Source organism: Haemaphysalis longicornis, unplaced genomic scaffold, assembly GCF_048455015.1.
Source record: "Haemaphysalis longicornis isolate Haplotype H1 unplaced genomic scaffold, Haemaphysalis longicornis Haplotype H1 scaffold_9, whole genome shotgun sequence".
Lineage (NCBI taxonomy): Eukaryota > Metazoa > Arthropoda > Arachnida > Ixodida > Ixodidae > Haemaphysalis > Haemaphysalis longicornis.
The window spans coordinates 136,627,901-136,651,010 of record NW_027526460.1 but is presented as its reverse complement, the minus strand read 5'-3'; the positions used below and the strand labels follow the sequence as shown (position 1 = coordinate 136,651,010).

General features: G+C 49.1%; 2 protein-coding genes across 2 annotated transcripts in view; one reads left to right on the top strand and one right to left on the bottom strand.

Annotated features, from left to right (window-relative positions):
- LOC144153457 (uncharacterized) overlaps positions 1 to 5,866 on the bottom strand; it is a 36,344-nt gene extending 30,478 nt beyond the window's left edge. Inside the window, exons 1-2 of the mRNA XM_077685101.1 lie at positions 5,688 to 5,866; positions 258 to 309 (exon numbers count right to left, since the gene is read on the bottom strand). Coding sequence (XP_077541227.1) covers positions 258 to 309; positions 5,688 to 5,866 — 231 coding nt within the window. The remainder of the gene's footprint in view (positions 1 to 257; positions 310 to 5,687) is intronic.
- A 15,957-nt stretch (positions 5,867 to 21,823) lies between these two features.
- Positions 21,824 to 23,110, top strand: part of LOC144153456 (alkaline phosphatase, tissue-nonspecific isozyme-like) — a 93,952-nt gene continuing 92,665 nt past the window's right edge. The window contains exon 1 of the mRNA XM_077685100.1: positions 21,824 to 21,839. Coding sequence (XP_077541226.1) covers positions 21,824 to 21,839 — 16 coding nt within the window. The remainder of the gene's footprint in view (positions 21,840 to 23,110) is intronic.

Below are 23,110 nucleotides of genomic sequence, written 5' to 3'. Positions count from 1 at the left end.
CAATCAATCAAGCAAGCGATCATACGAATGCGCGAAAAAGCCTTGTTTTTTTCCTTTGTGGCGCGCCAAGAACACCACAAGCGGGTTGCCATTGCGCGTTTCGCCAAGGGAGATTCCGCCATTCCGTTTGTCTTTGTGGCGCGGCACCCCTCGCTTCCGATTTCTTACGCACACCATGCTTACAGGGTTTCCGGCGCGCGTAAACGCAGACTGTTTGCCCTGGCCATAGGCAGCTTCGCTGCAGAAAGCGCACTTACTACAATGGAACGGTCGGCGCCCAGGTTTTCCACGAGGAAGATGGCCAGGAGCCTAAGGTAGACGGGGCCCAGAAGGAGCCAAGAATCGCCGCAAGCGTCGTTCGAATGGGAACCGACAATGTCGTGGTAGTGGTGGCTCTAGTGAACAGGCGCGTACCCAATCAGGGGGATTGGCCAGGAAATGGGCGCCTTACCGACAGAAATGATGTAATTTTTGTAGGGAAAGAAAAAATTTTAAATATCAGCATGGATTAGCAGTAGATGACTAGAGAAGTAAAATTAGGAGATTAGAGAAAAAAATAAAGAAGGTAAAAATGAACACCATTTATGAAAATAGGTTGTTGTTGTTAAATATTTTATTCAAAAAGGGGAGGCCGGAGGCCTTGGGGGGGAGTTGGGAGGGGAGGATTTATGGTTGAAGGGGGCTCGTATGAGTTCGTGGTCTTCGGGAGGCGGCATCAGTTTTCCACAGGACAATTGTTCAGCATTGAATGGTCCATTCACTGGTGTAGGCTATCGCTATATAACTCGCGCTAGACCGCTCTTAGTGGCGAACCGTATTATAAGGTTAAGGGTGTGTTCATCTAATGTGAGGGGATCGATACGGGTTGAGGGATCTGGGTTTGGGGAAGTGAAATTCCGGTATCCAGAGAATTTGGGGCATATCCAGACTAGGTGGTGCAAATCAGCCGTGACGGCTTGCTGACAGTATGGACATTTTGGGTTGATGTGGGGGTAGTACCATTTGCGAATTGTTTCCGGTGAAAATGATGCATCTGTATAGATTTTGTTAATAAATATTTCTTGGGTTCTTGTAAGGGAAGGCCTGTTGGAAACGTGATCCTTCGGCGTAAGTTGCTTGAGTCGGAGTTTATTTTCGTGTTTGTACCGGTGTATGCGAATGGCGGGGGATACGCTGATATTTTCGGTCGTGTCCAAGCATTCAGGAAGGTCTGAAGGCTGGGCGACGGCGAGGTCAGCGGAGGATAGGAAAGAGCAAGCCTCCTGCGCAGCTTCGTGGGCTGCCTGATTCCCCGGTGCCGCCAAATCATGGCCAGGAGTCCAGTCTATGCGGACTTGAATGCCATGCAGTTGTAGGGTCATTGTTTGCCGGATAATTTGGTTTACGGAAGGGTGCGTTGAAAATGGTCGTCGAAGTTCTTGAAATGCTTCGTAGCAATCGGTTAATATTCTGATCTTTGTTGGTATAGGTTGATGGTGGTCGTACATCAAGTAGTCAAGAGCATGGGTAATGGCAAGTAGTTCCGCTTCCGTGGGTGTTACAGGAATTTTGGAGTGTCGGGTTCCTATAATGTTTCGGTCATCTGGGGAAACCCAGGCAGTTCCAACATTTGGTGGTGTCAGGCTGGCATCAGTATAAATGTCTATTTCGTCGGGTTGTTTTGTGCTGAATAGCCTCTGACAACGTTTTTGTCTAGGAATTGCCGTTGTGCGGGTGATGGGGTGAGTTGTTGTTGGTTCGGTCAGGAGAGGTCGTTGCCACGGAGGAATAGGTATCGGGAAGTCAGGTAAGGGGATGTGATCTTGCTTATCCCAGGCCGTGAGTATAGTAACTTGATGGGTAAGTTTACTCTTGAAGTTGTATTGGTCGGTTTGCTCATGAATAATTTTTTCAATTGGTGGAAGGGCAGCCGCAGATTGGAGGTTAGAGATTTTTGTATGGCGTGGTAAGCCAGTGATTGTACGAAGAGTCGCATTGTGAAGGACATTAAGAGCGCGTCGTTGGGTACAATTCAATGTGTAAGATTGGGCTTCATATGTAAGAATACCGACTGCAACGGCGCGGGCAAGTGTCTGCACTGCTTTTTGCTTTGCTCCTCCATGCTTATTAGATAGTCTTCGTATGGCATGTTGAGTCGAATTCCATTTCTGTTTTAATTGGTTCAGCCATATAGTCGGGCTACTTTTGTAACCGACGGGGATGCCTAGTAGGCGAATGTGGTCGAGTTTGGCGGGGATAGGTGTGGTGCCAACGATGATGCAAGGCGGACTAAAGTCAGGAGCTGGGTTGCGGCCAAAAACTGACAGAAATTCGGTTTTATTAGGAGCTAAGGAAAGCCCGAGATCCGGTAGGGTAGATTCAATGCTTTCTACTGCATTTTGCAGGGCCGTAATCATAGTTCGTTCATTCGGGTAGTCCCTTGACTCGGTCCATATTGTGATATCGTCCGCATAAATAGTAAATCTCGCACTAGTGTCTCTTTGAAGGTTCCGGGCGATCCTAGTCATGGCTAGATTAAAGAGTGTGGGACTGAGGATCGAGCCTTGAGGAACTCCTCTGTCGAGGTAGAAGGTACGAGGTGTCCAACCTGGAAATGTGCCGTGAAGCTTGATGGGGCGGGCTTTTAGGAAGTTTCGGACCCATGTCTGTGCTCGTTGGCTAGGAAAAGCCTTAGCAAGTTCATCGAGGATGGCTCTCTGACTGACACAGTCAAAGGCCTTTCCGAGGTCCAGTGCGAGTACATAGTCCGGGAGTCTCGAACAGCTTGAGCGATTAATGACGCGTCGCAGCAGCCATAGGCTGTCGGTAGTGCCGAGATTCGGGCGGCAACCAGTTTGCGCTGGGTGAAGGTATGGTTCGACATACTCGAGGTAGTGCACTATTCGATTGTTAATGAGTCGTTCGATGAGTTTGCATAGGACAGGTGTGAGGAAAATTGGCCGAAGATGGGAAAAATCGTTAGGAGAGGTTTGTTTTTTGTTAGGTTTCGGTATGGGATAGATGAGGGATAGCTTGAGATGTAGAGGTACCTGCCCGGTTTCCCAGGAATCGTTGATTTGTTCCAAGAGTTTATATCGTGCTGGTTCTGGAAGGTTGCGGAGGTGGTTCCATTGTATGCCGTCGTGTCCTGGGGCAGACTTCGGTCTACCTTGGCGAATAGCTGTAGAAAGTTCAGCGATTGTGAAGGGGCTTTCAAGGTCGGAGCACGGTTCCGGGATCGGGAATTCGCGTAGAGGGGGTGGGAGAGTTACTGATACGTGTGGAAAGAAGCTTTTGAGCAGCAACTCTTCGGTATCCACGGGATTCGTGCTGTTCAGCATGATAGTGCTAATTATTGGTGTCTTACTGCGTTTTTTGTCCCCAAGGCTGCGGCAAAGTTTCCATAAAGAAACATAACCTGGTGTTTTCCCGAGGTTGTGAGACAGATTTACCCAGTTGTCGCTTGATAGTTCTTTTTGGTATTGGTTAATGACCTTGTACTGATGTCGGATACGTCGGAGTATGTTGTGCCTTTTTCCAGTAGAGCGGTAGATCTGGGTGAGGTACTGCATTCGTTTCCAAAGGTTGGCGAGGTGATTGTCAAAGGTAGGGGAATCTTCATCGCATGTAATAGTTTCCAATGCAGCAGCAGAGGATTTCCGTATAATTTCAGCCATTGCTGCAAGTGATGTAGGGGGATCGTATTGAAGCAGATGATCTCGGAAGGAAGACCAATTAAGGTGGGTGCCCTGTTTCTTGTTCCCCTCGTCCCGGATTCGTTTGCCGCGAAATGTGATGATAATAGGGAAGTGATCACTGCCCCACGTTGTAGAGCAGGGTACCCATGAATTTGTAAGACCTGGCGAGGCCCACGTAAGGTGTAGTATCCTTTTGAGATGGATGTAGACCGATGCGGGTTGGGTATATTGTATCATTGATTAGTTGAAGATTTAGGATTTCAGTAAATTCAACTAACTTTGTTCCACGAGCTGAATTTGTTGAGTATCCCCTAGCCGTATGATGTGCATTGAGGTCACCCCCGACGAGAATGGGGGTATGTGGATGTGCATTGATAAGGTGCTGAAACCATGTGAAGGGGCCGGTGCCGGTGGAGGCAGAATATGGCTGATAGTAGGCGGACACCAAGACTAACTTTTTAGCGTGGGGTGGCTGGGCGACAATGGCCACAACTTCGTGCATCTTCGAGTTCGAGGCGGGAACCTGTAGTTGTACAGCCGGAATCGACGCGTCGACCAATATTGCTGCATACCCGGGGGTGGCTCCTTTTCGTGATATGGAGGGATTTACGAAAGTGTTGTAGCCAGAAATTTTCGGGGTATCCAAAGTTTCTTGAAGGAGGAGGAAAGCTGGTCTGAGTTGCTTTACTTTACTGGTCAGAATTGTTTTCGCTGAAGAGAAGGCTCGGCAGTTCCACTGTAGGGCTGTGAGTGATGTGGGAGTCATGGTTTGGATCGAGGTTGAACTTTTCTTGGGGGTTCGGGTATGGGTTCCGGAGGATGCATTGATTTAAGGACTTGCTGGAGAAGGTCTCTGATTTGGTTGAGTTGACCTTCAAAATATTCTTGCATGCGACGGCCGTCGTCCAACCGTGCAAGCCGTTCTTGATGGATCTCCGTGCGAATTGTTTGCAACGTCTGGGTCATCTGGGGATCATTTTTGGCCTGAGAGATAGGGGTTCGCTTTGAGCTGGGGCTGCGGCCGCGAACTGTGAGTGGCGCCACAGATTGTTTTGATGGAGGGTTATTTGGGGGGTTCCGTTTGGGGACATGCGCTCGCTTGAGCTCAGCTATTTCAGCTTTAAGTTGCTGATTTTCAGTTCGAAGGGCATTCAACTGAGCAAGGATGGCGGCGAGTTGTGGATTTTGGTCGGTTGTCCTGGCTGCATTTCTTGTTTCGTTTAAAGGGGCTGTAAGTGAAGGAAAGTCTATTTCTTTGTTGCTGTTCTTGACACGGTCTACCCACGAAATTCCCTGAGCTTTATCTTTGGATGGAGAGCTCTGGGTGGTTTGGGGTACGCGTCCAGGGCAAGTTGGGTTCAGCGAAATGTGACCGAACTCATCACAGACCACGCAGTAAATCGTCGGGCCAGAGTCGTCTGATTCTGGGTGCTTTTTTCCGCATAAGCGGCACACCGTTTGGGAGGGGCAGTACTTTGACATATGACCAATGTTATGATAATTAAAGCACACCATTCCGCGTGGTTGGTATGGGGACACTTTCACAATGGCCATATAGTATTTGACCACTTTGGGGGGCACGGGGGAATCGAATGTAATGACAGCTTTGTTAGTGCGGCCAAGGCGGTGGCAGTCGAGGATTTTGGCTTGTTCACATCGTAGCCATTGCTTGATTTCATCATTGGTGTCACTGGGTTCGATTTCGATAACCCCACGAGAGGAGTTGGCCCGGTAGAGGGAAGGCTTTATTTCGACTGGGAGGGTGAAAGTGGTGCCAGACTGAGGAAACTGAAGGTGAGTTACTGTTAGGAGGCGGTCCTTGTGGGTTTCGTCATACGTCGTGATGTGCAGGCAGTTTCCGAGAGTATCGTATCGATGAGAGGCTAGTTCTCCAAGGTACGGTTGGGGCGCGGTGTTACCGATAAGGTGAGCGAGAGTTTGTTTTGGTATGTTGTTAATGTTGAATTTTGATAGCGGTCTTAGCACGAGCAGATAGCGAGGTCTACTCACCCGGTCGGTTTGGTTGACAGGAGGTTGTGCGGCGGAGGATCTCTTCCACGTGACCGACTTGCAACGAGGATCGGGGCCTTGATGTCCAGTCTGAATGAAGTTGTTGGAGGCGTCTTGATGATTCCAGCCGAGTTGATGACCAGGATTGGTGTCTTCAGCAGGAACAGTTGCTGTTTCATTCATCGCGACGTCTTGCGGTGTGGCTGGACGGTTAGCAGGGCTCGGGTCAGGCGGCGTTGGAGAGTGCTGGGGCTGCGCGGTAGGTGGGGGCTCTTGCAATTGTGAAGACGATTGCGGAGGCGTGGGGGGGGGGGGGGTTCTTCAGGTTGGTCGGCGGGCATGGATACGCCAGCAACGGCGGCCGAAAGAGCCCCGGTGGCGTCGAGGAAGACATGCCCCATTCACTAGGCCTAACGGCCGGACGTCACTGTTGATGACGATATTCCAATGTAACTGCGAAGCAGTGGGCGATAAGAACTGCCAGTAAGGAGCGGTGAAAGTAGAGGCACGTTTGAGGTGACCAAAAGCCAGTCTAACGGGCGAAAGAACATTGAAAAAGAGAGCCGTTGCAACGTTGCTGGGCTATGGTTCCGAGCTGCTTGGTTGGTTCGTCATGAAAATAGGAAGTAAGAAACACGAAGAAAGAAAGTCCCCAAGGTGCACCACCAGCCACGTGCCACTTCATGTTCTTCGGCTGTGCGCGTGATTACTCGCTCGGACACTTAGCAATCAAGTATGCTTTAGATACCTACTGGTATTTTTATGAGTCACTAGAAAACGTTTTTGGTAAATCACATGCCCAGTATTTATTAGGGTAACATTCTTAGGTATCTCATCAAACGCGAGAAATGACCATAGTCGTCGTCGTAAGCGTGAACTCCAATTGTGCAAAATGGCCGTCGCTGTAAACACAAAAACTACACAAAAATGGCTGCGGCTTAGTTCAGCTAACCCAGGATAGCCAAAGCGAAAGCTTGGTTTAGCCTGATTAGGTCTTGTTTTTACCTCGTTAACCTTTTCTTTAGCTTTATGAGTTGTGCTACCCGTCCGAGGCCTGCCCTTGTCTACGGTTGTGGTCCCGCTTCCTGCGTCTTCAGAGCCAAACGGTTTGCCGGGCAAAATCCGCGGGGTGGTCAGACGCCACATGAACACGGCGACCTCACTCCCGCTCTTGTTGCTGTTTTACTGATGACACAAACCGACGTTGGGGATTGTCCATGAATCGGGGGTGCTTTTTGGGGCTAACAGGCCGACCTCATAGCGCTGTAAAGTAAAGCTGTAGATATTAATTAGGGAGATGGTTAGAGCATTATACAATAGAACTGTAAAGAACAAGACATTGATGTTATTTTTAGGAGAATATGCGAAAAAACAGTTTTTGAATGGGTTAACAGGACAGACGTTTGGTCTCTGAAATACACGCGTGAAGTGTCGCAACCATCCCTCTGTGACAAAACTCCAGGGATGTGGCCCCGCAAAAAAGGAGCAGAGGCATCGACGCAGGACAGTCGAGGCGTTACATTTGTGGGTCTAATAACGTTTCCTAATCAAGGAAAAACCGCGGCAATACAACAAAACGTGATCAGTTGTTTATCTTTCACCTCAAGCAGCCCAGAGCCAGGAGAGGGAGAGCGATGCAAACAAAACTTAAGCTGCAGCATTCTACATCCGATGCTGGTTAAGGCAACCTCACACGGGCGGGGCTCGCAAAATCGCGCACCCAGAGCTAGATGGCCACAGCCGTCCAAGCGTGTGATAGAGCTTGATTGTATTATTCCTAACCGTTCGTATCTGCTGAACCTTGATAGCGCAAGGAGAAATGCAGTAGACGTCAGGTCCACCAGAGGGCCATCTAAAGATGATCCGGGTAGAGCCACTAGATGAGGTTTCAAAGTATCGGCACTCTTTTCTGATTTTCTTCTAAGCCGCCAACAACGGCCATTGGTCGAACCGCGCCACGTGACATTTGTTGGCCTCGGGAGACCCATGCGCGCTGACATTTTGGTGCCTCTGTGTTGCCGCACGCGCGCTCTTCGATAAGTCGTGACTTTCGGAGCGCAGTGCGGCTGTATGACACGTTCGGAGGGAGTTTTTAAGCCCCCAGACAGAGTAGCGATGTCGTGGTGCCCTGCACTTGGCTGTTTCAACCGGCGGGAAGGTGGAAAACGCCTGCGTCACTTCCCGCTGGGAAAAAATTACAGTGGCCCAGCATAGCTTGTTGCCACTTAAAAAGCGTAGCTTAATTAGTGGCTCTACCGTAACCTGGAGCCACTAAATGAGTTACGCTAGCGTAACTGAGCCTGACCCCATCGCACCGGCGCGCTGTCTCTAAATCTTCGAAAGGTAAACACAGCTGCCATGGTTGCCAAGCGGCGCCCGAACGAATTCCGCCCGTCAACGTCAGCCGCAATAGGGTGCATAAAGCTGGCCACCCTGGCGTCAGGCACCAAAATGGCTGCCGCCCTTTGTCAGTGTCGTTACTCTTAAGCGTCGCTTATTTAGTGGCTCTACATCCGGCCAAAGAGTCGGCCATTTCTCTCAGCCATAGTGACCTGGGACCGAAATAAGACGAATGTCTCGTAAATTTTGAGGCACGAGGCAATTGAAGGTACGAAGGAGTAAGGAATTTTTTGGAGATGTTAAAGCGATTAAACCGACAGGTAACCTGAAATAGCAGCAACATGTAAATATTATGGAGGTAAAGTTTTAAGGCCATAACTATTGCAAAAATCTCAGCTTCGAATATAAACGGCTAAGGCGTTGCGCTGCTGAGCACGAGGATGCTCACGTCGTGGAAGAGAGACACACGGAGTGCTCTGAAAGGCGACGTTTACAGAGGTCCGCGACAATGAGGCTTGCGCTCAACACTCCGAGGCGTGGCCGTACATTCACAACCATTCCGCAGCGCCTTAATAGATCTCTTGCACCCTTTGAACATCACAACGTGGATGCGCAAGGCACACGTCTGCAGGCGCACGCTTGAATTGTGAATGCGAAAGCAGTAGTTAACTATGTATGTTCGAAATACGGCATCCATGCCACACAAAAACGGCGGACAAATGGTACATAAACTGCCCAACACAGGGCACACAAAACAGCCGACGGCTGCAGGGAAAAACATAGGTCAGTGAACGCTAACCATGACACCAAATTTCTCACAGAAGCATCCATAAACACATTATGCAACTGAACTTTAAAAATGTCCTAATTTTTCTGTAGGTTTTTATTTATTCACAATACATCTAAGGGACCCTGTGAGAAGTTAATACATAGGTGTTTGTTTCATATGCAGAACACACGTGTTGTATTGGGGTAATGAAATACAAAGCACAGAACGAAACAAGGAGCTTCAAACTACAAATTCGTATAAATACACCCTGGAAACTTGAAAAAATTTAGCAATGCAAGATTCACTTGGTGATAACAGTGAAAAGATAGACAAGAATATGGAACAAAGTGTTTAAATTCTAACACGAACACGATTTTACGGTGCTTGACCGCCGGAAGGTTGCTTCGTACCGTGTACCGTTATTGGTTTTGCAGCGTCGTCTTCTCTGGCAGTTCAGCCTTCGAGAAACCACAGCCTTTGCAGACGGAATGTCTAGTGGAATACTGGATGGTTCAACGCGGAGCCGCTCACTTTGCGGCAGTGCGGAATGCCACGGCGTCTCTGTTATCGGCCGTGTTCCCACAACACAGGGGCGCCTGGATTCAGCGAGCCACCTGACGCGAAAGCATGAGAAGTTCCACACACACACAAAATGTTAACGCCACCACCGACAGGAGGGAGACAGCTCAGTGCGCTCATCTTTTCCGGGTATACAGTTACCGTAATACAAATTGTCGGCCAGGAATCAATAGGGAAAAATAATCCGTTCCGCAAACATTGTTTAGTAGTACAGCATGGTTCCCATCAAGGAAGAACTTGCAATCTTGACCGTAGCCTTCTAACAGAAGGTGCGGTCACTCCCTTTTCTTCACTCCTTGTAGCCGACGACGCTATTCATCATCATTTCATTTGCTCTGCACGAGCTGTCAATGATCTCGTGGCTGCTCCGGCTTGCCCATTTCTAGCCCACTTCATTTTTATAAACCCTGATACTATTGAAGAAGTGTCGCTGCGCTTTCTCATTACTGCGCCGCTGTTGGAGGACCGAGGTCCCATAGAAGAAGTGTCCGTTGGTAATCTGAGAGCAGTTCCTAGGAGTGAAAAGTTTGTCAAGAACAAGCGGTGGGGTAGTCAACTTGGTACTTCAGGCAACCACATCCTCGAATTCCCCTGTTATTCAGGTCAGAGTCTTCAGCGACTAAAAGCGAAAACATGGAAGAACACCACCGTGATGAAGGCGAAACGTTAGGGGCCCCATTCTGCCAAAAATATTTGTTGTTGTCCGGTCAAGAACATACCGCGACTGTGAACAGCGCGTAAAAAACAGGCCTGGTCCGCTTGAACTTGCTTTGATGGGATAATTTCCCCGTCTCACAAAAATCACAAAACTAGGAGTTTATAACGTAAAAGTTGTGGTATTGTGCGTGCCGCGTGACACCTGAACGTAATGACACGTGACTAGGACAGGCGCACACCAACAGCGCGTAATTCACCCTGAATCTAGGGAGGCTGTGGCGTGTGCCAGTCTGCTTATTGGCGTAATTCTCGCCGTAAGGCGAAGAAACGGAAGCGAAAAAAATACGGAACCTTGATTATGTAGCAGAAAAGAAGTTGATCAAATCAAGCAAAAATAAAGGAAAAAACGACCATAGCGAAAAAAAAGACGCGAGTACGATGTAGCGGTAAAGAAAGTTGCTAATGGGTAAGCATGAATGCGTACGCAAGTGCCCTGACGAGTTTTCTCTGTTGTTTCTTTGCACCAAAAACAGCACAGTTTTCCGGCGTTATTTTTCGCATTTTGATGCTCGATCTGTTATTGCTGCTTTACAATGAAAGCTGTTGCTTAGTTTTTTGCTGTGAAGCCTTCCAACAACATAAAAATAAATTTGCGGAATGCAAGTGGCACAAACATGTTTTGTGCAAGTCCATTTTCGAACAAATATACTTCGCTGTCTATAGAAAAGGTGTCGTCCAATACCCCTTCTCTAGAAGGTGGCAGCCAAGAGGGCGCTGAAAGAGAAGAAAAATTCACAGTTGCAGCCAACCTGCGCACCTACGTGCCTCGTCTCATCCACCACTCCCGGTAAGGATCGCCCGTATTCTCGGCGTTCCTGTCTGATCTGGTCAGTAAACATGCCACGCCGTTGCAAAGGGGTCCGGGCAGCCCTTTGAATCGGCAGCTTGCGAGGTTAAGCTTTCCGGGAAAGCTGAGGTGTGCTTACTTGTGTTACCGACGCGTACGCCGATGAATCTGCAAGTAGCTTAGGCGGGCGCTTCCCGGCCCGCAGCTGAAGGAACGAGCCCTGATAATTTTTACGGGAGTTTTCGCAATACGCCTTCAAGAAGTGATGTTCGTCTAATAGTATTACAAGGTAAATATACAAGCACATCAGTTTTCATCGCGGCGTGGGTTGCTGTGTTTCCCTATCCGAAGCTAAGCCAAGCCACCGACAAGACGAATTAAGCCACCTTTCTCCCGCTAGCGTGGCCTATCCTAAGGCTGGGTGTGCAACGTAACGAAATCATTGAAATTAACCCAACCCGTGTCCGCTAAAGAAAACAATGAGGAAAAGGGTAAATCCAAAAATGCACAAGAAAAGAGAAACATTTAATTCTTACTCACCACCTTACTCACCACCTTACTCACCACCTCTAAAATTGAGAATCGTAGCATGAGACCACGGAGCGGCCGTTTGCAAGGCTTTTGAGCTTCGTCCGTCCCCCCTTCGTCAGTCAATTAAACACTAAACAACGTTTGTAATTGCAAACAGTGTTCTGCGTGATTTAGCTCTCCCCTGTAAGGTGACAGTGCTAACAAAGCGCCAAAGGCGGCAAGAAAGGTTGCGGCGACGGTTGAAAAAGTGTTTCAGAACTTATACGTTCTCTGGTGCAAATACACTGAACTAAATTACCGCCCGGGGGGACGTGGAACTTAAAATTGCATTTAAGCGAGCCAGCGTGCACGGACTTGCCAATAAGCAAGCCAGCCATGCGTGTTCAACTCCTCTGACCCGCTTTCTCATGCTTGATGTTCGAAGGCGGCACCATTTTATTCGCCGGGAGGGATGATGAGTGCCTCCTGGATACATACCATTGAGGGTAGGGTCGACCCCTTCCAATGAGAGCAGTGGGTGCTTAGTTCTGGTGGAAACCCTGAGCTTCTTGAAGGCTTAGAGAGCGTTTTCTGGCGCCTCTGAGCAGCAACGCTGTTGAATGCCTCATAAAGGTTGCTATGACGCTGGATAAGGTTGGATTTTATTAGCACATCCAGCGATGAGCAGGAAATCTTTTTCAACTAAGCTGTGTTATGTTTAACTGACAAATTTTCATTTGGGTAGAACTGCTTTGCTCGGCCTTAATTCTCCGTTCCTCCTCGCCACCGCCGACGCCTCTTTTGCAAGTTTATACCCCTCGCCACCACTGACGCCTCTTTTAAAATTTGCGCAATCAGCTGATAAAGGCGCTCGCGCTATAATCAACAGTTGCAACGTTAACTCCCTACAGGATTGACGTGTGCAGTTTGCTCGGAGGAAGAAAAGCAGGAACTGAAGGAGCACGCAAAGCCCCGGCCGCAGAACGTGCATCCGCCACTGCTCATTCGGGAGGGATTCGGAGAAAATACCGAAGGAGGGATTCGGGGGGAGAGGGGGGGGGGGGATTTGCAGAGGGATTCGCATACGAGGTGCAACTTGAGGCGCCAGCGGTGGTTGCACCTCGTCAAGTAGCCGCCAATCCATCCCGAATGAACAGCAACTTTCTCACTTGGAGCGCCCACCTGTTCGAATATTCCTTCTTCATATTGAAGGGCTTTCGGGGAGACATTTTAAGCGGTGTCTTTTACATCTATAGGCATGCGCCCATCACCTGTTTCTGGTACGCGTAACTGAAAAATCTGGCCGCCTAGACGCAACCAATGTGAGCATCTTTTTCGTGTACGATTAGAAGAATTGTGGAACTAATAAACGTGCTCGTACGCTAAACTGATGCAAAGGGTATTACACTAATTTTCATTTTCCTAAAAAAGAAGCGTCCGTGGAGTTGAGCTAAAAGAACATACAGCAAAAAAAACAATAGTTGGTCTGTCTAAAAAAGCTAAGGAGCATGGAGTCTCGAACTCTGGCCGCTCGCAGCAAAACCTACGACTCCATCCTTAGGGAATTGAAGTAGAACAGGAAAGCTCGATTAACACTTGCCCATGAGAAGGAAAAGGGTGTTCCGAAACAAACCAGCGATTTCACTAGTCCGCGTGCGTGTAGGCGTCCAGGTTTGTCAAACGCGCTACCGCTATATGCGTGCACGGCCGGAGGGTAGATGTTAGGGGGGGAGGGAGGGCGTCCACGTGCAGTACGTCCTTATGCACTCACCGATGACATGGTCATTGTGCTGGGTGGAGATTTAAGGGTGTACGTCTCACTGCCCAATGCGACCTGTCTGCTTTTCTCCGTGGTCGAGCAGTTTTGGTTGGTGTGTTGCACAGTAAGTAAGAAGCCTATGACGCAGCAGGACGGGAACAGAGAGCCCCTTGTTTTGCCACTGAAATTAAGCTCGTGTCCTTTCAAGTTTCACTCAGCTAATTGGCTATGAAATATGCTGAATCGCAAATTACATGCAGACGTGTTTTGTATTCTGCAATACTTGCACTGCTCCCACTTTCGCCGGTCTTCCTTCCTCACAGGGGTTCAGGGGCAGTGATTTTAAGGTGAGAGCATTTTGTGCTCTTCTAGCCTTGTCGTCGTAGCTCGCTCGCTGGACCAAAGTGGAGCCACACGGCCTTCTGTCTCAGCGGGGCAACCCCGAGGCATTGGAAACGAGCGTTTTATACAGTCATAAGCGTTCGACACTCGTGCACCGCTGGTGATTGTCATCTCCCCGTTGTTTAGCGCAACGAAAACTGGAGGTACATTTGTAGTGAAAAATACGTAATTAACTGCCAGCGTCCACGTTCATTTGGTTAGGAACGCTCGCTGGGTTGGTTTTTACGATAGTAAGCGACAAAAAGTGGCAGTGCAACGCCGGCATGTGCGGAAGGAAAGCAAGCACAAAACGAACAGAACTCCCATTGGCGCAGTTTCAGGCATGGGGTGCGCGAGCACTGCGAAGGCGGAAAATGTGAAATGTGTTAGGTGGTAGCTGGCAGTGGATAACGGCGCTGCAGCCAATTAGGGTGAATCATTATTTTGCACTTCCGACAGCTTTCACATTGAATAGAAAGGCTTTAATTTTTTTTTTTATAACAGTAACTCGCGATGCCCTCATGGCGAAGAATCGGGCTTCGCCGCACGAGCACCGAACGGGGGAACACACGATACTGCGGTGAGGAAGGAAAAAATTAAAGCCGTTCCACTCAATGTGAAAGCTGTCGGAAGGGCAGAGCAGTGATTCGCCATAATGGGCTGTACCGCCGTTATCCGCCTACTGCTACCACCCCGTGCAATTCAAACTTCCTGCCTTTGCAGTGCTGGAACGCCCCCTGCCTGAAACTGCGCCAGCGGAAGTACTGTTCTCTGCCCGCTTTGCAATGCCACATTTTGCGTTTACTATCGTAAAAACCAACCCAATGGGCGTCCTCAACTAAAGGACCGCGGGTGCTGCCGGTTAATCACGTATATTTTTCCTCAAATGTGCCTATAGTTTTCTTCGCGCTAAGCAACGGGAAGATGTATGACAAGCGCCACCGTTTCACCACTTTCAAACGCTTATGACTATATAAACCTCTAGGATTTCAAAGCCTCAGGGGTACGCCACGAACAATAGCGTTACCCCAGGGTGCCGCCTTGCTCTATATACTTAGGTCGAGCGAGCGAGCTAGGACGACAAGGCGAGCGCCTAAAGGGCTCTGCACTTAAAAGGGGGCCCGTGATTTATGTGCGTGATCCCGCCAACGCCCGTGTCGGCGAGTTTACCTGTACGGTTACTGCTTCGCTCTCTCTAAATGTCGTTGCGTGCTATTGAAGCTACGGGTGGGTGGCTATACTCGGTTACAACTCAAGAACGGCACCACCTCATGTAGTGTATCACTCCGCCAAAGCGGCGGACCCGTGACGTCAGTGCGCGCGCGTTTTGAAAGGGGTTTGCTATGAATGCATGATAAGGTCTGCCTTGTCTCACGCAGTTTGTCGTCACTGGAATCGTTTAAAAGCATATTAAAGGAGTACTGACACGAAATTTCAAAGCTGAGATAACTATGTAAAACGCTTCCTTTTTATCAGGAAATCTCTCCCAGCAAGTTTCAACCGCAACCGTTCAGCTAAACATATTTAAAATCCATTTTAACCTTCGCCCGCACGAGAAAGCCCAGAGCGGGCCGACATGACATCATGTGCTACTTGCCCCAAACTGCTGACGTCGGGGCTCCCGTGACGAAGCCGACGCGCTGGCTGTGGTTGGCGCGCGCTGCTCGGGCGTGTGTATACGTCATGGTTTTTGGACTGACGTCATGCTGCCCGGGCCTGTGGGGACGGCGAAAACCTCGGCCGGTCTGGGCGCGCGCATGCGCTCGCTCGCGCGCGCTTCCAGAGAGGCAGCGATGCGGCAAGAATGGTGACGTGATGTGATACATCCTGTCATGGCGGCCGCTCGGCGTTTTTTAGTCGAAACCGAAACTGGCACAAATAAACGACGCCGTAAATGAATGTTTACGCTACGCTCGACCGTCTGATCTGTCATTCTATGATTAGTGGGCTGGTAGGCACGCATAGCAGCGAAAAAAAACGTAACACGAAAATTTCGTGTCAGTACTCCTTCAAGTCCACAAAATCACGGGAACGGCTCACGCCATGTTCAAAATATTCCCAGTAACGCCCTACTTGCGCCGCGCGGAGAAACATCCGGCTACGGTGATAAGGCACAGCGGCAACTTCCGGTGCTGTTCTTAAAGGGGTCCTGAAATACCTTCCGCCGATGCATGGATGTACCTGTACCCAAATAAAGCAATGTATTTGCAATCTCCTCCCGCAAGAATTATGTTAAAGCGATGAGTATTAGCTGAGAAATTGTAAATAAAAAAAATTCCCCCGCATTTCCCCGAGGGGGAGAATGTGAAAGTGCGAATGCACGGTTGTCGGCCCGCTTGCGGCGCTTGCGCTCGGCCCCCGCAGCCCACCGCCTCGCCGCCTTCTCTTCCATCTCTTCCATCGGGTTTGTAGTATCACGTGTACACCACGCAGTTATCAAGCCGCTATAACGCCGCTGAGTCGCCAACGCACGCCGCTGACGACGTAGTTTGAATGCGTTAAAGATATAAGGCGCGTCACTAACACTGACATCACCGTCGCGTCCGTGGCTTTGTCGGTAGAGCGTCGCGCTGCGGCCGCAAAGTCCTCGGATCGAAACCTGGCGCCGGATGCTGTTTCTTTTTTAAATATAGAGGAGCACTGCGGACGCCGCCGCCGCCGCCGCCGCCGCCGACGGTGGATGGTTTGGGGTCGCTTATAAAGTGCATTCGCACTTAAAACCGCGCATTATCGCCGCTCCGCGTTTCCTCCTCCTTTCGACTTACTCTCCGCTGTTGACGGCGCGCGAACCCTGCCTCCCATGATGCTGCGCTCCACAGCGGTGACGTACTTCCGCTATTGTGCTGCTCAGACTGTCGTCTGCTACGGGCAAGCTTTGTTGACACCATGAAACCCGCACTCCGCTCAAGGCTGTAAAAGCGAACGAAAAATCTGGCCGCATGTATGCGGCGGCCTGGCCTTGCCATTTCGCGGTGTACGTTGCTGGCGGCACATGACTTTTTATCGGCGGCGAACTCGAAGCCGCCCGGGGAGGGTCGTGCGCTCGTTCCCTTATGCACCGCGCACTGTTTATCCAAAAAGCGCCGTATCAGATGTGGCCCCGCTGGTGCCGGGTCTTATTTTGCGGCGGTGGTAATTCCTGCCGGCGGCACATGAAAAAGTCATATTAAACCGATACAGAACCCGTGCACAAAACTCTTCAATCATGTGACCAGTTCAGCTTGGGGCGACGCGTGGTGGAGAGCGGCAACGTTGGCAAAACATGCTCCGTCGCGGCTCTGAGCTTTCTAGCGCTGGAGCGAGGCCATTTCTTTGACAATCTCAAACATCGGTTGCCTTGGCAACAAGGCACAAACCGCTCCAGAATTCAGTTACGGTTGCGTGATCCCGGTTCAGCTTGGGGCCCCACTTCGCGACATGTGGGCACTGCAGGCGTACCACTCACTCCCATTGGGAAGTGCGAGATGCGTTTGGCATTACAGGAGGCGATGGTGTGTGTGTTGTGGACGCCTTTGTTTCGCGATGAAATGCGACGTTGCGCTTCTGCGGGTGGATAGTGCTTCCCATGGTCTGGATTATCTTTCTCGAGCGACGTACGACTCAACCTCGCATGGGGTATGTGCAGTGTGCGTGGCTAAAAGCGATCGGCTTGTGCGCCAGAGTTAAGTGACTTGCTGTTCGTCCCCCGCAAACCGCGCGCGAGGTGAGTACCGAATTTACGACGGGCAGGAGGCAACCCATCCTCTGTCAATCGTGGTTCAGTCTTTCAACGCATGTTGTGACATTGTGTTCGTTAGAAACGCATCTCTGGATTGTTTTGAAGTTGAATAAAATGTATGTGTCAAACCCGGGCATTCGGCTGAGGGCGTTCTCTGCGATTGCACGAAAGAAGTGCCACGGGGCTTCAACGCTTTCTTTATGGAACGTACTCAGGTAACAGAATATCCATGTCGTGTTATGGCCGTGTTTCATTCAATACAAACGGTTAAGCGTTTGTTTTACACTTGTTTCGTTTGTCGTAAAATGCCCAAGCACTCCGGCACTCCGCTGGCAGATCAGCCGGCGAGCCGACGCTGAGCAGACGACTCATCTCTGCCGGAAGTGCGTGAAAAAGCCGCCTAATAGCAGGATGTCTAGCTCATGACGAACATCTGGGAATCGATGATGTAGACATGTGAAGATGGCGGCGTCCAAAAACACGAAGGGAAGGGTGAGAAAAAAACGACAAACTTTGCGACAAAAGTGTGAGCTTTCCGCTGCGCGTAAAAGAGTAATACTTGGCACAGAGGACGTTGACGACCCAATCTAACGGTTGCGCTAGTTCATTTAGTGTGCTCAAAATGCCTTTCAGGGCCCCTTTAAGTTGTTACCGAGTATAGCGTTTCGTCGCAACCGTGATGGCTCCTGGTTCGCGGTGATTGGACATGGCAGCTACGGACGCCCCCGTACGCATATAAAATTGATGAGCAAGCTTAGTCGTAAACCGGTGACCTTAACACGCGCAATAAAATATAGTTGGAAATCCCGCTTTCTTTGTTGCCTTTATGAACCTGTATCCAATAGCACTTGCCAGTGCAGATTGAAAAGTTAACGTTGTCCAGCATGTTATGCGATAGTGACGGGAATGCCGTGTATTTTTAGTATGCTCTAAAAAATCGTTCTTCTGACTTCCAGACTACGCTAAATGATGGAAACCGGACTCACTCCCCCTCTCAGTGGACAACCTGCTATCCGTAAGTAAAATGGGACACCTTTCATGGTCACATCCAAGAATTTTCGACTCTGCACTCAACGCCGCAGGATACACATACACTGCGATGCCGTACGAACGTTATAAGAAAAAGCTAACATTTGTATGGGTCAACTGCAGTACAATTGCGCGAGAGCTTGAAAGGTACTATTGGGCAATAGCTTGAAAGGTGACCTGATTATCGTTTTTTCAATGTGAAAGCCTGAGACCTTGATGGCCGCACAGTTAAACCGAAAGTTATGCAGCAGATCAAAAGGAGGCTCCGGGCGATGGCGAGCAGGCTTATCGAGCTTAGAGAGGCACTGCCCAGGATGCTGATCACATGGCGACTTGCGTGGTTGTAGAGGTCGATGGCAGGTCAACAGAGGTTCAACCACGCTCTTGCCTTCACACTCTGAGAAAGTTCTAAGCATCCCCCGTATTTTTTTGTTACTGTGAAGCAACACCTCTAACCAGCCACGGAAATTTTCGTGTCCGCCTCAGCAGAAAACTTCGAGGCTACTACTGGCTGCACGAACATACATTCCAGGCTACTACTGGCTACTGGTTACACTCTGGCTACACAAATAAACTGCTTGCACCACCAGGGAACGAACCTGGGCCCGCACAGAGAAGAGGAGTGAGACCCCGTCGTCTTGCCAACTGCGCTACGCCCAGACGTGTAGGAGGAGGAGACCAACGGTTGTTTGAATTCAGCGTCTGGGAATGGGGAGGGCTACGCATGAAACTAGAGTGAGGGGAAACCTTGAGAGAGATGACGCCAAAGACTCGGTTTCGCCCGCCTCCTCGCCCTTCGAAAGACGCTAAAAGTGTCCGCCAGAAAAGGCGCGTTCCAAACTGCACAGTAAGGTACCGGGTCATGCGATGTGGAAGCAAGCAAAAAAAGAACAGAACTCCCGCTCGCGCTGTTCAGGCAGGGGGCGCGCGAGCACCGCGAAGGCGGTAGATTTGAATTTCACACTGTAAACCTTCGTTCAAACCTTTAAGAAAGGAGTGAGGCAGGGAGGCGAAGAGCGCGATTGGTGGTAGTAGTGAGCGGATGCCACGTGTGGGAATTAAAGAGACGCCGCATGGGTAATCCTTGTGGGTATCCTTTACAGCTTCGCAGTCCAACCACTTTCACAGCGCGGACTGGAGCCAATATTTTGGAATTACGCGCATTAACCACCCGTGCACAATTTATGGGTGGGATCTGCTTGGATATTTCTGATATCGGCATATTGATTGAATGGAACAGTTTGTCTGTGCTGCAGGCATCATGCATACGCGGTTACTGTGAAAATATATTTGGGTGAGCCGATGCTTTGGGTCGCAGATGTCGTAACTTTCTTAATGGGTTTCGGGGTGTCTTGATTTTTCAAACGTTCTCCCATATTGGCCTGAACGTTAAATTATATTAGAAACTTAAGCATCAACTGTTTATTAGGAGGGCAAATGGTTCAAAGAGCAGTTCTTCCTAACCTCTGCTGCCTTGATTCGAGGCTGACGGGAAGTTTCCATTTAGATTATGCTTACAAGAAATCTGGACGGGCAACAACAAACTCCAGATATATGCGGGCTCAGCAACAATTAGCGGTTTGAGAAAATACATCAACCGTTTTCCGTGCGCCTAATCAGATATTTATATATCCTACTCTTACTCGTGCTACCCACGACGAAAAACACACTTTGAAAATTCTCAGCCCTTTTGCACACAAATGTCTGCTTGGCAACTATTCTACTAAATGAACATTAAGCATTAAAACCGTTTCAAGGCGAAACAATTCGAGCACCTCCTGTTCATTTTTATGTTTTGCAATGGGCAAGCTTTGCAAAAAATAAATCCATTTTAGTAGCTGCCTAGGCCCGACAGACGGTAGGTGATTTGACGAAATATGTTTTGTGTAAGCGTCGTAAAGGGGCTGAGAGAAAGCTGAGAAATTCGGGAAAAGTGTTTTAAATATTTGCAAAGCCATGGCCACAGCCAGTGCAGTTTCATTAAATTTAAAGACTTACTAGGATACTCAGGAATTAGTCGCAACACTCGAAGCTCAGATGTCGTTCGTTCCATTCTATTCGTTACCGGTGAAACCTTAAAGATCTTCGACATCGGTGGTCGCCTCGACCACTGTTTTTGACTGCAGTTAACCGTCCCGCCATTAAGTCAAACCAACGTGTGTTTGTTTGTTTAGATTCATATTTTTCCCACCCAATCCAAGCATCAGTAGCTCTTCCCCCCAAAAATAAAGGAACAACAAGCCTGATCAATTTTAGTCTTACCAAAAAACTTTTTTCCATGAAATATTTTTCAGCCGCCAGCGCCGAAGACGACAGGACGTAAGTAACATTACACTATAAGCGTGTCTCTAGAATGTGACTATCTGTATCACGCATTGCACGCGCAGTGCAAAAAATATCGGGCCATCTCCGCTAATGAGAAACCCGGCGAAGGGAGACGCATAAAGGGTATCACCGTATTCTTGCCGCCTTTTGTGTTGTATTTCTGGGCGTTTTTGACCATGGCGGGTAGAGGTACACAGCGTTTCTGTAAAAGTGTCGTGTCTTTAAGCACGAATCCTACTAGCGCGAGGCGTAAACGAATGTCCCGGTGTTTTTTTAGCACGCGTTGCAAAGCGTTCTATCGCCAGGTGTAAAAACATACGCAGGTGTTTTTTTAGAACGCGTTACGTTCAGGGCGAGGCGGTAAACGAGTTTCCCAGTGTTTCAGTGCCGTGACTACATGAGACGATGGTTACGACGACAACATTAGACGCCAACAGCCCGAGCTCCTAAGGGGTTCACCTCTAAAACTATTTGACCGGCGAGACACCGCCATCACCGCATTTATATACACGATGGTCACACCATCCTTTCCTTTCAGGACCGGATGGCGTATTTTGTAACAGTTATTCCTCCCAAACATTACCCCCTTATCCTCCTACAACAAGAAAAAGAGACAAAATGTTGACTATTCCACGTAGAAAACGCGAAGCCTGTATGAAAGTCATGCCTGCTATGGATAATTTTTCTCCCTTTGAATATTGCCTTGCACTGGAATTCCTTTACGTTCCTCAAATGGGAATAAGATGTAGAAAACCGATTTCTGGCGAGTAGTTGTCGCGCTGAACGCGGATTTGGAGCACAGTGGAGAGCGGAAACGTGCTAAGTATTCACTTCACATTAAGGGAGATTGAGATTGGAAACCGCATTTGAATCGTTTTTTGTACTTCCTTTAGGTTGGCTTCCCACAGGGTTTACAATAGTCTTTAAGACACGGCCGTTTGGCTTCCACGATTTCTTTTTGGGGCTACAGCCCTGCTTATTTGAGAGAAAACGGAGTTCTACGCGACACGCATTTGCGACTAGGCTTGCGAGATTTCACGTTTGCACGTCAGTAACCCTAGACGTAGAGCAAAAATTGGCGCTAACCTTCCAACGTGCCTTACGAGCGTTCTTTTCCTTCTCGCTCTGCTCGCGTGTCAGCGAATACGATTCCTGCGGCGTGTACGCCGCTTTCGTGGCCCTGATCGCCGTCTCCATCGTCTTCACAGTCGCCATCACAATAATGACCGTCTACACCCGTAAGTGCTAAAGGAGCGTGGCTTGTCAAACCACCTTCAGAAGAAAAGCTTTCTTTGTGTGTATGATGGCGTCCTGTCAAAAACCGAACGCAATTCACCCGTAGACTGGTCGGACGACCGGAAAGTGCTGATATCTGTGGCGCCTGCGTGAAACCGTGCTTTCACTAAATGGTTACATGAAAATCGCGAAAGAAACGGTGCTATATATGTATATATATATAAATATATACATTTATATATATATATATATATATATATATATATAACACAGAAATAAGGGTTGGCAGTCGAGAAAACCTCGGAAAGCAAAGGGGAGGATGTGGTAGATCATTGAAACAGATTAAGAATTTGGAAAGAAAGAAAGAAAGTGAAGAAAAAATGCCCGCCAGGTGGGATCCGAACCCACGACCTCCAGAATACCGGTCTGGTGCGATAACCACTACGCTACCGGCGGGGCGATTTTCCCATTCACTTTCTGGGGTATTTATGTTAGGTATGTTTGTTTCCTGTGCTTGGGGGTGGTAGCCAGCGCCATTCGGACTAATCGGGGTGAAGGGGACCTTCTTTTTAACCCCCGGGTCGTGACTCGAGTGTCTACGACATGTCCAGAGTGGTCGACCAGCTTTGAACCCTCTTAAGCTCCCTTTGGCAACAAGACTGCCAGAACAGAGGCCCTCGCTATGCATGTAGCGAATCAGAATAGGAAATGAGGGGCTCGTTGAAAATAACACAGAAATAAGGGTTGGCAGTCGAGAAAACCTCGGAAAGCAAAGGGGAGGATGTGGTAGATCATTGAAACAGATTAAGAATTTGGAAAGAAAGAAAGAAAGTGAAGAAAAAATGCCCGCCAGGTGGGATCCGAACCCACGACCTCCAGAATACCGGTCTGGTGCGATAACCACTACGCTACCGGCGGGGCGATTTTCCCATTCACTTTCTGGGGTATTTATGTTAGGTATGTTTGTTTCCTGTGCTTGGGGGTGGTAGCCAGCGCCATTCGGACTAATCGGGGTGAAGGGGACCTTCTTTTTAACCCCCGGGTCGTGACTCGAGTGTCTACGACATGTCCAGAGTGGTCGACCAGCTTTGAACCCTCTTAAGCTCCCTTTGGCAACAAGACTGCCAGAACAGAGGCCCTCGCTATGCATGTAGCGAATCAGAATAGGAAATGAGGGGCTCGTTGAAAATAACACAGAAATAAGGGTTGGCAGTCGAGAAAACCTCGGAAAGCAAAGGGGAGGATGTGGTAGATCATTGAAACAGATTAAGAA